The sequence below is a fragment of the Manihot esculenta genome, chromosome 7 (genome assembly GCF_001659605.2).
Source record: "Manihot esculenta cultivar AM560-2 chromosome 7, M.esculenta_v8, whole genome shotgun sequence".
Taxonomy (NCBI): domain Eukaryota; kingdom Viridiplantae; phylum Streptophyta; class Magnoliopsida; order Malpighiales; family Euphorbiaceae; genus Manihot; species Manihot esculenta.
Window position 1 is genome coordinate 32,436,716 of NC_035167.2, and position 15,450 is coordinate 32,452,165.

Sequence of the window (15,450 nt, forward strand, 5' to 3'; positions counted from 1 at the left end):
AAAAATCCATTAAATTCTTTTTGTTCATTTGAATTAAAATCGATCACTTATTTCTTAAAAAGAAATATCACATTTCTCTCTCGATATGGCCAAAATTTTGTAAGCCGCTGCTAAGGTGTTACCAATGAGTACACTCAATAATCTGAGCATTGAGCATATAATCCAGTACATCAGGATTCCTGTAATTCATCTTGCTTATGGATCAATCTTTAATTTTCTCTTTTCCTTTCACACAAATATATGAATATCTGTTTTTAACTTCTTAATTGAAAATTAGGCACCCAACTTGACTTGCATTATTAAATTAACATTAACTGTAATCAAAGCAAGTGTATATATGAGAATATATGTATTTTTCATATCATTTCGATAAAAAGAATAAAAAGTACAAATGTTTCTACTTTGAAACTATGAGATCAAGTTGTACACTTTACACAGTTCCTAGGATACTGACCTCCTCTTTATGCACCATCTCTCATTTGCATAGATTTGGCCATTTCAGCATCCACAATCCACCACAAGACAATGAATTTGATTCATCCAATGGATTCATCTACAGAAACATTTCTTCTATTTGGATTCATCTTTCAACTATCTTTCTTCATCATCTCTACGTGGCTGGTTGGTCAGATCTTTACAGCTATCTTTTGAAAACAAGTCAATTTCAAAATGTCATTTGCTCAAGGACGCAACAGCCGTTTGTCGCAGGTCAAGATCCTGTAACTTGCATGGGGACCCTCGGATGTATCATGCAGTGACACATGCCAACCCATGGCCTTTGCTGTCTCGTGAAGTTCATCCATGACATCAAGGGAGTCGCGAATGTATGCTCGACCACCAGGTCTGAGTATGCGATCCATCTCAAGCATGATGGTAGAGATATTACATCTAAATGTGAAGTGAAGGGGGAAAATAGGTAAGAAAAAATTGCCACCTTTGGCCTTGGAGATTTAATTACAAGCAGCCACTAACAGGGCGAAGAGTAAAGCATACCTTTTCCTTTCAATAGAAAAGAGCCCAGCTGCATGCAAGAAATCATAGGTTCTTGGGTACGTATCAAATGGTTCACACCTGATAAAGAAACCTCATATACTTGAAATGTGCTAAACCATGTTGAAGCAACAGATAAACCATGAAACTCTTAGGCAAATTTGATAGAATGGCATACTACGTATCCATATTATCAGTGATTAATTAAAAATAACAATATGCGGACCAAATGATTAACAGGAATAATTAATTCCTTACTCTTTAAAATCAAGTACTTAGTGAAAATACTCTTTATGATATCATCAAAAGTAAATCCAAGTAGGTGTACTATACCAATCATGCATAACTCCTAGAAGTCCACGATCATATATAACGGGCAAGGTATTGGGCCCACTAACAGGTACCACATTCAGAACCCAGCAATCAAACCCTTGATCAATTAGTGCAGCTGCGAATCTGCAAATAAACAAAAAACACATAATATGTCAGAAATTTTAAGAAATGTTGTGACAAGAAACTCAAGTTGAGATGGATTTACCCTCCAAATACAGCTCTCATATCCAATACGTTTCTCATCTTAAATTTCTTCCAATGCCAAGAACGTACATAGCCTCCTATTATTTCAGCCCAGTATTTTGATTCTGCCTTGAATAGCTCTTTTCTAGACATGTAGGCATCCATTTGTATGCTCTGGAGCCTATCAGGTGGGGTGTGCAAACGAGCAGGCCATTTGGTAATGTTTGCTCCATATCCATCTTCTGGAATCTGAGTAATGCATGCCTTCAGATCAACATACCTGACAAAATTGAGCACCACACAAGCATATTAAAGCTCGTAAAACTTCAGATGCACAATGTATTATAAGTCTTCCATTAATTTTTCACCGCATATAACAATTGACTGTCCCTAAGCTGGCCAAGAGAGATGGGAGCATTTTTTCTGACTTCTCACACAGACAAATAAGAAATAAAAAGAAACCTTTTAGTTACGATCCATGACAAGTAATTAAATGTATGAATACCAATTGCAAGGTCCAGAATTGCAGTAGACCATGCTGATGACTATCATTGTTATGGATTCAACTACAGGCTGAATTTCTCGGACAGAAAGCGGAAGAAATGAAAATGTCCTTCCTGGAACCTTAATAGGGAATAGGAACATCTGAAAGTTTCTCAGGTCTAATTGAGGAAAAACACTCTCCTTCACAGCACTGTATAGCTATTATCCAGTGAAACTATCTATTCAATCAAACGAAATTCTCCACAGAAAAACCAGGATGATGGAAGAAACATTTCTGAAATGGATATGTTATCTTGCTTTTAATATTTTCTTTCCATATTTCCTTTTTACACTGTTTTCAACCATCTACTCAAAATTTCAGGTTTAGCACTACTTTCCATTAATAAGTGTACCTACACATTAATAAGTGTACCTACATATTAGGCATTATTTTACAGTAAGGAAATTGAAAACCAGTAGTACAGATGTTACAGATGTCAACAGAAAAACTAGGACAGGATAAATGATTACCAAACATTATCAGGGTCATCATTTGGATCACACAATGGAGGTGTTATTCCTGCTTCACGGCTTAGGTAGCAGCTGTTATTGAAGGGTTTCTGCCATATTGCAATATATCCTTCCTTCTTAACAAGTGTCCAGCAAAGACGAGTAGTAAGGTTAATCATCTCTGAAAATTATACAAATGCAGAAGTAGTCAAGGTGATGTAATGGTCAACAAATAGCATGCAAACAATTTGTTTTGGCCAATATTAAAGAAATCTCATCTCTCTGCGGCTATCTCTGGTTTATTAGCTGAATTTTTGTGTGGATGCTGAATGCATGAATTATTTAAGGATAACTAGCGATAGTCATATGAAGCAGCAGTTATTTTGCAATTGGTTACTGAGAAATTGAATTGATACCTTCCCACTGTTCCTCCAGAATTTGCTCATGCTTATAAACTGGCTGTGCTGCCCAAGCAAAGTATCCTCCTGCTCGTAGCATCCTATTGACCTCAAGGAGCAATATTCCATCTTCATCAGAATGTAAAACACAAATTCAGAATATATCCCAAAAACAAAATAAGATCAAACAATAGTGTAAAAAAAAATGCCTTGTTGCATTGTTTTCATGCAAGCATACAATATCAAGCAACAACCTTGCAAGGATATCTTTGAGACAGGGAGGGCAAGAGAGATAGAGAAAGAAAACTCGCAAGGATATTACAATACCACAGAATTCATACATTTTTCAGAGGGAGAGGAAAAGAAAAAGGTGTGAAAATTGAAAAACTAATTATGGAAGCATGAGACATGTGCAGCAGGTTTACAAGCATACAATATCAAGCAGCAACTGCAGAATTCATACATCTTTTAGTTCAAGGATGGAGAGGAAAAGAAAAAGGTGTGAGAATCGAAAAACTAATTATGGAAGCATGAGGCATATGTAGCAGTTTTATGTCAAAGCTGGCAACCAATTCCAAATATATGATGCTTTATTCTGCTGCTCTATACTTCACCTTCATCTAATTCTGATATTTAAATTTTAAACTAGGTGCCAAATAAAATGGACATACCATCACGCGTCCAATTGATTCTACATCTTGAACAATGTATTAGTTCAAAGGCTTGACTTGGATATAACAAACGATGAGTCGCAAATGCAGCCACCATTGCAGGTACACCACGCTCAAGTGCAAACTGGATTTGGTTCTCATGAACATCCTTGGGAGCTACTGACATAGTTAACACATTTCTTGACAGCAAATAGGCACCAAAACTAGCCACACCACATCCAACATCCAGAACAACTCGAGTATGACTACCAAATGCAATATCAGGGACCATCTACGTACAAATTATGAGATATTGAACATGGATTAGACAATATGTGCATGCCCAATTATATGTTTAATTTATGAAACTAAAATTCAAAATTTTGGAACCTTATTAATCTGATCCAAATATTGATTTGCCCCATGTATGAACTGTGTACCACCACCGGGAAACTTAAACTTGTCTTTCTCCTTAGAAATCCAGTTTTGACCTCCTTTATCTTCAACTAAACGAGAGTGAGGAACATTGCTATACCATACCTGTAATGAAGTAGCATATCCTATTAAGAGAACTTCCAAAAAGTTTAGAAAAAGAAAAAGAAAAGGCTAAAAAAGTTAAAATATGAGTCCTCAGCAACCAACATAAAAAGAAATTTTCAGATAAACCCACCAGCAATGACTAATTCATTCAGCAAATGTAACACAATAACACATACTTGAATACACCAAATTCCACACAGCAAGGACAATTGCCAAGTCTAATGAAACAACTAGCTAATTCGAGCTAAGCTTTTCATTTGGACAGGAATGCAAAACAACCTAGATATTCAAGTATATTTTCGATTTTCTTTCCTCAACCAGAGGTATAATAATCACAATCAGCAAATTTCCTACATTGTTAACATAAGTTCAATGCTGATGCACCACAAAGGGTGTTTATTTTGAAAATCCATTCAATTGAAACATTTTCATTTTCATCTTTCTTTTCTTTCCCTCCATTCCTCTGCAACAAATATACAATTCAAGAGGAAACAAATATATCAATAAATCAACAATACCTCATCTCGACTCCTTGGCCATGGAATTGGCTGTCGGTAGCCTTTCGGTGGCGGGACCAAGCAATTCAATCCTTTCCCTTCCCCCGGACAATGCCGCTCGTACTTTTCCCCTCTCTCCGTCGAATTCAACCTCTTTATCGCGTCCACGTTATCCAAACACGGAATGTACTCCCTCATACTCTCCGGACAGAGCTCAAATCTCTTAACTCTGACTCTAACATCCTTCTCACCACTCTCAACTCCAGTCTCATTCCCCCAATCCTCTACAACCTCTGGATCGAACTCCCCAACCTCGAAATCATCGTTCATTCTTCCATCACTGTCAACAATCCCAAACGTCTGATTCGTGTCAGACTGCGAAGATTGATCCATCGGCGAAGATTGACCCGTCATCGGCGGTGGAAGTGGAGCAAGGGAAAGGGTCTTGTCAGGTACAGATTGGGATTGGTTTTGGGAGATGAGAGCAGTGATATTAAACGACTTACCGAAGTTAGGCGAAATGGCGACGGATTTTGGTGGGGCGGAAGAAAAGAAGATGAGTTGCTGGTAGCCATTGGAAGACCAATGCCTACCCAGGTAAAAGAAGGTGATGAAGATTAAAACGCAGGCTGTGATCTTGACAACCAGAGGAGTTTTGAAGAGATCCACATTGGTGAGAGGTTTCATGGCGGCAAAAGAGAAGCTAGCATACAAGTAGAGATCTTGGATTCGTGAGCTTGTGGGTTGTTAATGGATGATAATGGGTGTGAGAAGGAGTGATTACGGGTGGTTAATTGGGCATGAGAGCCATCTTGAGAGCTCGGAAGCTTGCGGAGTTTGAGAAAGTGACTGTTCGGGCTGAGGAGGAGCTGCTGCGGTTTTGTTGGATTGTTAAAGTTGGTGATCCGGTGAACTAACTGGTTATAGAGAGCGGATAAGTTCTAGTTTTACTAGTGATAGGATGGAACTCCGTGAAACCCATGAGTTGATTAGTGACTTTTCTTAATTTTATCTTTAATTTATTTTTTATTCAACGTGCATGTAATGAATTTTGATAAATAAACAAATATATTTTGAAATCATTTGAAAATTTAAATACAGAAAAAAGCTATTAATCCTTAATATAACAAAAGCATGCCTATTAAAAAATTGATGGTCTTAAATTTATGGGGAAAATAAAAGTAGTATTAGATTTTATAGATTTTTCGCTTCATTTAATTTATATTAAAATAATATTTAAATATTACAATATTAATAATTTTTATATATAAAAATTATATTATAAAATATTAATTTAATATAAATTTAATCATAAATTTTAAATTAAAAATAATTAAAATTATATAATAATTTTTTTATATTTTTTTAATTAATAAATATATTTTAGTTATCATATCGATATTTTTTAATAATATTAAAAAATTACTGTCTAACAATATAATACTATAAGCACTATTTGATGTAATTAAAAATAAAATTAAATTATAATTGATCAATAAAAAAATTATAGTGATTCACGTTTACGTAAACAGTTATTTTGATTGCCCACCTCAAAAGATTATTAAATTAGCGAATATCATAAATTATTTTTTAGCATTTACAATGGATTTTTCTTTTCGTACATATGATTTAATTGTTGTGTGTGATACTCTTAATTATAAAGACTCAAATTTTTCATGAAATATTCGTACTATTATGACTGCTATTTTAGATGTGTCTTCTCAACCTCATTATATTTTCTTCTGGTATATTTTTTAATAAGTTAATCCCCGAACAGATATAATTGCAAAACTTCATTTTTGAGATTTAAGGCCCTTATATCAATTATAAGGGTTACTGAATTTATTTTAAAAACTTGTGCTTCTAACGTTTTGAAATGTAATATTATATTACAGATAAAAAAATGGAAATACATATTCACCTTTAAAAAAAAAAATTCACATGGTTAAAACAATATGATGAATAAAATAATTTTTTTATTTTTTAGGAAAATTTATTTTTTAGTTCTTGAAATTTAACATAATTAACACTTCTGTCTCTCTATTTTGGTGACCCAACACTTAAATCCCTCACTTTTTTTTCATCCAAATTCATAATCTTTCTGTCTAAAATAACCGTTTGGAACACTGACAAAATTGACCATCAGTAAAAATCCCTCTATTTCAAAAGTATGAAACCCAAACTCAATGCACTATAAATTTTTCTTATTATTTTTTCTCATACTATTTCTCCAACACTTTATCTATTCAAAATCACAAAATCAAAACCCAATACCTCTTCACAGTATATTCTTCTTCTTCCCACTTCTTCTTTCTCATAATAAGATGTTTTGATTTTTGATTGAATCAGCTATTGAATTTTGGGCTTATGATATTCATATTTTTAGAGATTCCAAATGCGAGAGAGGATAAGAAATTCCTAGAGAGGATTCTATGGTGGTTTCTGCTTATACTATTAAGTATGTCAAGGGTTTTCAAAATGGGAATTGGAAGATTGATGGTAGTGGTGCTGATTAGGGAAGTGATGGTGGTGGCGCTGATCGGGGAAGTATGTCAAGGATTTTCAAGGTGAGAATTTTAATCCACTTCATAAGTTTTAGGAAATTTATGAGAAGATTAATAAAGTTAAAAGGAAATTGAGAAAATATGATTGAGAATAAATATTGAAAAGAGAAAAAAAATCATGTAAAAGAAAATAGAAAAGATACGAAAGAGAAGGAAGATAGAGAGTTAATAGCATTTTTGGAAAAAATTCTCACCTCTCACCTTTCACTGTTTGACTAAATAATTATTTTAGATAGAAGAACTATAAATTTAGATGGAAGAGAAAATGAGGAATTTAAGTGTTGAGTCGCTAAAATAGAGAGATAAAAATATTAATTACATTAATTTTCAGAATTAAAAAATAATTTTTCCTATTTTTTAATTCTCAATTTAACATTTTTCATTAGCATGTTAATTAAATATCTAGCTACTCAACTTGCAGCCCTTTTAACCTTTAAATAAATATTTATATGTTTTTTAAAAAAAGAGAGAGAGAGAGAGAAAGGGGTCTGTGGATTTGTGCATTCTCAATTTAAATATTTTAACTCCATATATTTATTAATTTAACATTTTTAACATAATTTTATTTATTTTAAAATATAATTTAATAAATTAAAATAGTGAGTTTCTGCCTTTAGAACACGTGTTGATTTTTGTGCGTAGAAACTTCAATCTAATAATTTTTCTTTTTATTTATTTTCTTTACATGAAAGACTTCAGTTAAGCGCTCTAGATAGAATTCTTCCTGCATTCAAGGTTTTCAGGTTCCTTTATGATTCATTGTGATGTGATTTAAAAAAATTAGGCGAATATTGCGGCAAAGTTATTTTATTAAATAATTATATCAAAATTTACACATAATTAATTAAATATATATAAATTTAAATATAAATATGTAACTTAAATAGAAAAATTTTATTTGATGGTTAAATATTTTTATTATTGGATCTATGGATTCTAACAATCTCACTAACATTTTCTTGACAAAAAAAAATCTAGCAGAATAATTGAAGGCCTTATTTTTACATAAATAGAAACATTTTCGTTAATTTTTTTTAAAGAAATATACATAAAATAATGAGTTTTTTAAAGAAATATAGATAAAAAAGAAATACTCGATTTTTATTTTTGTTTTTATTTATTTTAATAAAATTCTATTGTAAATGTTCAAATTTTTTTTGATATATTTAATTCTCATACAAAATTAGACCAATTAATTTTGATTAATTTAGAATTTAATTTAATTTTAATTGAATGAATTATTTAGTTAAATCTATTAGAGAGGCCTCCTTTGCTTTTACGTGAAGCAATAACTGGCGTAGGGCCTTGGCAATAACAAGATAATGAAAAAAGGGCTTCTCAAAATAGAAAATTTTCAAAATTGGTGATTAATTTTATAGAAATGACAAGTTTTTCTCCATTTTGATAATTTTATTAACACTACTAACTTTCTATTAATAAATTTATTAAATTCTATATCAGTTTTAAAATAAAAATAATATGTATTTTATAAATATTTTAAATTTTTTTCTTTTAAACTAACTTGTTAAATAAGTTAGATTCGACTGAAAATTAATATGATACAGTATCTTTTCACGTTACACTCAATTTTAATTTAAAATTTAAAAGCATATTAAATTTCACATCGATTTAAAATAAAAATAATATATTTATTATAAAAATTTTAAATAATATTTTTCGTATATAATTAAGATATGTGTAACTAAAATATTTTTTTTTTTAAAAAAATATGGTGTGTTTTTATTTTTTTTATTTTAAAATTTATTATTTAATTTATATTAAAATAATATCTTGTTGTAATAAGATGTGATTAGCAACTAATGATAATTTAAACAATATACTGACTTAAATCTATATGATTTGTTTACAAAATATCATCACATGCTAAAAATCCCAAATTGTAGCAATTCAATTTTTTTTTTGCACTTTTCATTCTAGCTCAAATAATTAAATTTTTAAAAAATTATTATTTAATTTTTATAATATAAAAAAATTCACTGATTATAATAATTAATTTTAATATAAGGGCCAAATAATAATATTCCCTCAATTTTTTACGAGTTTGTCAAACGAACACGGTTTCTGATATAGTATACCCCACAGGAAAAAGCCTGCTCCTCCTCCATTTCCATACACAAACGTCTTCTTGAGAATCAGAGCCCAAAACCCACCCCAGCCCCACCGCCACTACCACCTCCACCACCACCACCACCGCCTTCCTGTAAAATCAACGAATCTAAAATCTCTCGTCTCTCTGTGTGTCATCTATGAATTATTCTTTCACAGCCAAGGAAAAAGAGCTCTCATTTCTAAACCCTTGCTGATCTCTGTCACCTCTCTCCTTCTCCGGCCAATTCTCTATCATCCACTACCCACCAAGTATTTCTACAATTGGGCAGCCAATTTCTTTTCACTTCCTTATCTCCATTCTATGTCACCCAATTTTGCCTTTAATTTGCTTCTGCAACCCTAAGATCTGATGCATTTTCTGTTAGTTCTTGTAATTCAGTGGAATTGATCCTTAAACCTTGGGTTTAGATATAACCTCGTGGTTTGTATTACACCCATCGGCATTTTAGAGGTTGCTTGAGTATCAATTGCCCTGCCATTTGGAGGAATTTTTGAGCTTTTTCTGTGATTGTGCTGATAAAAGAGTAGGGTTTCCTTGCTTTTGCGAAGAATCGAGGAGTTCAATGAGATCATGGGCGATCTCAAGGTGGATTTTGATAAAGAGTTGTGTTCCAGGTCAATAAACGAGACGGTGAATGGGTCGCACCAGTTTACGATAAAGGGGTACTCGTTGGCGAAAGGGATGGGAGCTGGGAAGTGCATATCGAGTGATATTTTCACGGTGGGAGGTTACGATTGGGCAATTTACTTCTACCCTGATGGAAAAAACCCCGAGGATAGTTCTATGTATGTTTCGGTGTTTATTGCCCTCGCTAGCGAGGGTACGGACGTGAGGGCTTTGTTCGAGTTGACGTTGGTGGATCAGAGTGGAAATGGCAAGCACAAAGTGCATAGCCACTTTGATCGTGCGTTGGAGAGCGGGCCTTACACCCTCAAGTATAGAGGGAGCATGTGGTAAAGTTTTGATCTTTCTTCTTCTTCTTCTTCGTTTTATCCTAATTTTTTGTTTTTCTTATGTATGAGCTTTTGGGGGTTTAATCTTTTTACCTGGATTGTTTTTTGGTGGATTTTTTTTTTTTTTATTGTGGAGTAAGTGGTTTTGGTGTGAGAGAGGATCAGGATTAACCCAAATTCAGGTTTTTGATGTCCACAAAGGAACCCAAATAGCACCTCTTGTTTTTGGCTTGGCATTAGAAATATAGGCAAACAGATGATCTAAATCGAACGTTGGTGTCTTATATTGAAAATATGTGTATTTATATACGTACAGACAGAGTTCATCAAGTGGTGAAGTTGAGAAAGATAATGTGAGAAGATGAAAAAATTATTAGGAGAGAGATTAAAGAGCATGAGTATTGAAAAATTGGAAATCCGGGCAGTTTGTGATTCTCAGTGTGGTAGTTTGATGACATTCTGTTCAATTTTTATAACTGGAAACCCTAATTCCTATGACTTGCTGGTGTGCAACACCAGATTATACTATATAGGCAAGTCTCAAGTTTAGTGATATCTTTTAGCCATGAAAATGCTTGGCCAAGGTGAAACTAGAAAAGGTGTGCCTTTGTAGAGCCTTATGCCTATTACAGGGTGAGCTCTTAGGCGCATAAAGCTAGTGCCTATTAAATATTGCTGGCCTTTCTCCTTTAGAGGTGTCAAGGTTGGAGCCTCAAGTTTGAGGGGTGCCTCTTTAGCAACATTGTATGCATTTTACCATAATTACTGTCTTTTCAAACTCTCACATTTCTTTGTCGACCGTAAAATACTGGTCTATTGTAATTTTTAACTCTCAGTTAAAGGAACATCAGGCACACCTTTAAATATACTGTATATAATTACAATCATAACTGCTATCCTTCAAATCTTCTCATTTCTTTGTCCACTTAAACTTCTAGTATCTTGTAATTCTTACTCTCAAATAAAGATACAATCTCTAAAATTTCAACTTCTTGTTGCAACTGTGTGATTACAAGTGGCCACATGAACTGCAGTTAGCAATGTGGTGGCCCCTCTTGTGCTACATTCTTTCATTTGTCTTTCTATTTTGGGAATTACATACCTACTCTTAAATAGTGAGTTATTCTTTCTGTTAATTTTTCCTCTATATTTTTGGGGCATTTCTGGTAATCAACTATCTTTTTGGTACTGTTATAGGAATAGAGAAGAGGATGGATTTTGTATGGATAATAATAGTGTGATTCTGTACATCAAAGCTATCACATTAGTTCATATTTCCTGTTCCCTCATATCACTTTGTTGCTCGTGTTGCCAGGGGTTACAAGCGTTTCTTTAGGAGGACCACCTTAGAAAATTCTGATTATATAAAGGATGATTGTCTAATCATGAACTGCACTGTTGGAGTTGTTAGAACTCGTCTTGAAGGACCGAAACAGTATTCAATTCCTCTTCCACCTTCAGACATGGGTCAGGGCCTTCGGGAACTGTTAGAATCTGAAGTTGGTTGTGATATTGTTTTCCAGGTTGGGGATGAAAACTTTAGAGCTCATAAGTTGATACTTGCTGCTCGTTCTCCTGTTTTCAGAGCCCAGTTTTTTGGACTTGTTGGGGACCCCAACCTAGATAAAATAGTTGTCAAGGACATTGATCCCTCTATCTTCAAGGTAATTTTCTTGTTCTCACTTGCATTTGTCATCATTTTCTAGCACATTTGTTACCTAGGACAGTTGAACTTATGATATGGTTTATGTTTCATGTTATTATCTCTAATTTGGTACTTTTCCCATATCATTATAGATGAAGTTCTCTGCAACGTATTTCCTAGGCTTTTTTCAATCTCAGCATTTCTTGATTACTTGAATGGGTTCTTCATTTGTTTTTTCCAGGCAATGCTATTGTTTATATACACAGACAAACTTCCTGATGTACATGAGATTACCGGCACAACTTCTATGTGCACATCCACCAACATGGTGCAGCATCTATTGGCTGCTGCTGACCTTTACAATTTAGATCGACTGAAATTGTTATGTGAATCAAAGTTATGTGAGGAACTGAGTGCTGATACAGTGGCGACAACGCTTGCATTGGCTGAGCAACATCATTGTTCGCAACTCAAAGCCATCTGTTTGAAATTTGCTGCAAATCCAGCAAACTTGGGAGGTGCGTTTTGTTCGTAGGTACTGAGCATTGCAGATGCAGGTTATGTCAACCTCAGTATTTTGCATTGCTATTCTGCAGAACTAATAAATGAAGTATTCTGTGCAGTGCATTCCTTCATATTAAAGATGCCCAAAAGCAATTATAAATATCTGATACGGTTTGCATCTTGAGATGGAAACAAGTTTGATTTTGATCTTGCTTATTTTTCAATGGAAGTAAATCATTGCACAGCTTTCATAAGCATTTGAAATCTACTCAAATGTACTTATCTTTAAAGCTACTCTTGAAGGGATAGATTTCCCTTTTTCTCTTGCTTTCTCTCTCTCTCTCTCTCTCTCTCTCTCTCTCAGATTATTTTTTTCTTTTTTAGAAAAACTATTTTTTCCCATGTTAGTTTGCATGTGCCTCTGTGGAGGGGATAATGACTCCTTAATGAGGGGAAAGATATGTTATACATTCCAAAATTCTTTTTGATAATGATATTTAACATTTCATTATCCCCTTGTTTGGAATAAAAAATTTCACAAGAATTCAATTCAGTTCTTTTCTATCAATTTTCTTGTTTGAAATGCAAGAATTCATTTTTTTTTTTTTTAACTTGAAAATTTTTCATTTTCAAATAAAACGGAATCATGCGCGATTTTGCTAAAATTCATTTGAATTCTTAACTTACAAAATGAATCATACCAAATGAAGGATATATGTAAGTTGTATATTCATAAGGTTGTACAAGGGTTGGGTTGTCTTGGGTTTGGCATAATTTCAACTGTAAATGATGAAATCTCGGACTGAAACAAACCCCCAGAAATAAGAACTGGTTCCTTGGCTCTGTTATGTTGTCATTTTTGAAGCAGTTTGACATATTTGCTTGCGAGTTATGTAGACTAAGTTTGGAAAAAGAACAAGGCACGCAGTGTTCCAAGTCAGCCACTTAAACATTATGTGGATTAGTATTATTTTGTTTTGGCAGGTAGGAATTTCATTTTATGCTTGGACCTAGAATAGGAATATGTTTGGGCACCCTGCCCTTTTCAATATCATATGTGTATCAGACTCTCTATTCATTTTCTTTTAATTTTTTTAAGCCCATGGAATGGTGTTGGCCTTGCTATCCCGGAGGATTTTGGTTATGGTCTGTGTATGGGCTTTTGAAAGCAACCTGTTAATTTCCTTGAACCAAAAATTTTTCCGTTGTGGCTTATCATTTATGCACTTAAAATGCTACCATATTAAGTGTTTTAATAGTTCCAACTGTATGTTTATATAGTTATGGAATGCAAACGATGCTGCTTGTTCATTTTTGTTTAAATGCATGAACCAACAAAGTGTGAAACTGCCTTCGTGTGGGCTTCCCCTTTTGTTCTCAAAATTTTGCAATTTTTAAGAAGCTACACTAATGTCAAGTTTTTTATGCTTTGCAGCGGTAATGCAATCAGAAGGGTTCCAACATTTGGAAGAGAGCTGTCCTTCTTTATTGTGTGAGATGCTAAAGACATTTGCACTAGTGGATGAGGAATCAAGTATGTTATCAGGTCGGAAGAGGAGCGGGAGCAGCATATATGGGCTAGATCTAGCGGCTGATGGGGCTGCAGCAGAATCAATGAATCCCAATGCCAGGCGAGTAAGGAGACGATATTAGGATGTATAAAGATTGAGGATACAGTGATTGGGGCAGGTCAATGCTGTATGGGGCTTTCATTTGCCGTGAAAATCTGAAAGGCGAGTGATAAAACTAACAGAAAAGGAGAAGAAAGTCTGGAAGTTTGACAGGGTCTGCTGTGTTAGGCTATTTGCTTCTGATAATCTAAAATAGGATGTAATTAAAATTGTAAGATAATGTGGGGTGCACTGCAGTTGGTTTTTTTCTTTGGCTTGAACTAAATATTTTGCTGCAAATGTGATGTTACATTGTATTTATTTATGTGCATTACTCTGAGGAAATGAAGTGCGAATGCTGTACCAAAGCTTTTTATTATGTCCCAATGCCCATTGTGGATTAGGTTCATTTGAGATCTCCAAACTATGTGAAGTTTCATTACAACCTTGTTCTTTTTAACTTCCTGAAAAGGCTTTTATCTTTGTGGATTAGCTATTTGCTTCTGACTCGATTTGTTTTTGAAACAAGTCAAATTTGATTTATTGATATGTTGACTTCAGGTAAATTCGTTTGCATCTCTTTTTACTCCGACGGTTGTTGCATTCTTAGAGGCTCTTTGGCATTTTTATTGCTGCTATAATACTTTTCAAAATATAATAATTATGAACAATTTAAAATTAATTTAGCATATTTTAGTTGTAATAATGTTAAAATAATAAAATAGTTTTCTTTAATTTCTTAAATAATATCTATGGTTTCCTTTTTTTTTTTAAGAAAAAAAAAGTGGTTTTTTATCCCTGAATATAAACAACACTGCATTTTAACAGTAGTTATCACTGATGACTGGGTACATTCTAATGAAATCTACCAAATCCAAGCTTAAATTCTTCCTTAGTACTAATTATATTGCAAGCAAAAATGAACTTCTTAACCCTTTTTTTCTTGTTAATCTTATACATTTGTTACTTTCATGGATCATTATTATTATTTTATACATCCATGAACTCCAATAAGCTAAAGCATATGAAGTTATATAAACAGAAGGACTGAGCTACAGCTTCTTGGAAAATTTTAGCTTCTAAGATTTCTTCTCATCTACCAAATTAACCTAAGTAAACATATTAACATATAAAGATTACTTACACACGCAAATTCTAAAGCCATTTCAACAAAACATCAACAAAGCTACGTACGTATCTAGCAGCTTGCTTGCTTATTTGCTGAGAAAACTCATAAAATAAGCAAGAGAACTTTCAAGCATGCCCCAAGAAGACTCTATACAAAAACTCCAGTACCTTAAACTTGTTGTAGAAAGGAGAAGAATCATGATTCAAGCCATAACTATGACAAGAGTTTCTGGGTTCTTGATGATTACTTGAATCAGGCCACAGAAATGCACCCATGGCGAAGTCTCTCTTAAAACCCAAGTCACCATTTACAGGCAATCCATATTCAGCA

The 15,450-nt window shown here is 33.5% G+C and overlaps 2 protein-coding genes across 3 annotated transcripts; one reads left to right on the forward strand and one right to left on the reverse strand.

The window, feature by feature from the left end:
• Positions 1–336: 336 nt before the first annotated feature.
• On the reverse strand, positions 337–5,511 carry LOC110619414 (probable methyltransferase PMT11). The gene is made up of 9 exons (XM_021762843.2): positions 4,606–5,511; positions 3,938–4,087; positions 3,569–3,839; positions 2,916–3,026; positions 2,521–2,680; positions 1,529–1,786; positions 1,324–1,446; positions 994–1,071; positions 337–888 (listed from the first exon to the last, which is right to left on the reverse strand). Exons 1-9 carry the CDS (start codon positions 5,269–5,271, stop codon positions 681–683), a joined length of 2,025 nt encoding a protein of 674 aa, XP_021618535.1. The 5' UTR covers positions 5,272–5,511; the 3' UTR covers positions 337–680.
• A 3,713-nt stretch (positions 5,512–9,224) lies between these two features.
• On the forward strand, positions 9,225–14,370 carry LOC110619416 (BTB/POZ and MATH domain-containing protein 3). Of its 2 annotated transcripts, none has more exons than XM_021762846.2 (4): positions 9,225–10,232; positions 11,548–11,896; positions 12,119–12,395; positions 13,817–14,370. In XM_021762846.2, the coding sequence occupies exons 1-4, from the start codon at positions 9,850–9,852 to the stop codon at positions 14,032–14,034; spliced, it is 1,227 nt and encodes a 408-aa protein (XP_021618538.1). In that variant the 5' UTR covers positions 9,225–9,849; the 3' UTR covers positions 14,035–14,370. The 2 variants fall into 2 exon arrangements, with proteins under 2 accessions (XP_021618538.1, XP_021618539.1); XM_021762847.2 differs by having other exon boundaries at positions 12,119–12,412; positions 13,817–14,088.
• Positions 14,371–15,450: the final 1,080 nt, after the last annotated feature.

What these genes read in the sequence shown, in the direction of transcription:
- LOC110619416 (XM_021762846.2), top strand. Translation starts at nt 9,850, where the DNA reads ATGGGCGATCTCAAGGTGGATTTTGATAAAGAGTTGTGTTCCAGGTCA. An exon ending in AAGTATAGAGGGAGCATGTG is followed by an intron (nt 10,233 to 11,547) that starts GTAAAGTTTTGA and finishes TCGTGTTGCCAG; the next exon opens with GGGTTACAAGCGTTTCTTTA. An exon ending in AAATCCAGCAAACTTGGGAG is followed by an intron (nt 12,396 to 13,816) that starts GTGCGTTTTGTT and finishes TATGCTTTGCAG; the next exon opens with CGGTAATGCAATCAGAAGGG.
- LOC110619414 (XM_021762843.2), bottom strand. Translation starts at nt 5,271, where the DNA reads ATGAAACCTCTCACCAATGTGGATCTCTTCAAAACTCCTCTGGTTGTC. An exon ending in ATTTGGATCAGATTAATAAG is followed by an intron (nt 3,840 to 3,937) that starts GTTCCAAAATTT and finishes ATTTGTACGTAG; the next exon opens with ATGGTCCCTGATATTGCATT. An exon ending in TCTGGAGGAACAGTGGGAAG is followed by an intron (nt 2,681 to 2,915) that starts GTATCAATTCAA and finishes TATAATTTTCAG; the next exon opens with AGATGATTAACCTTACTACT.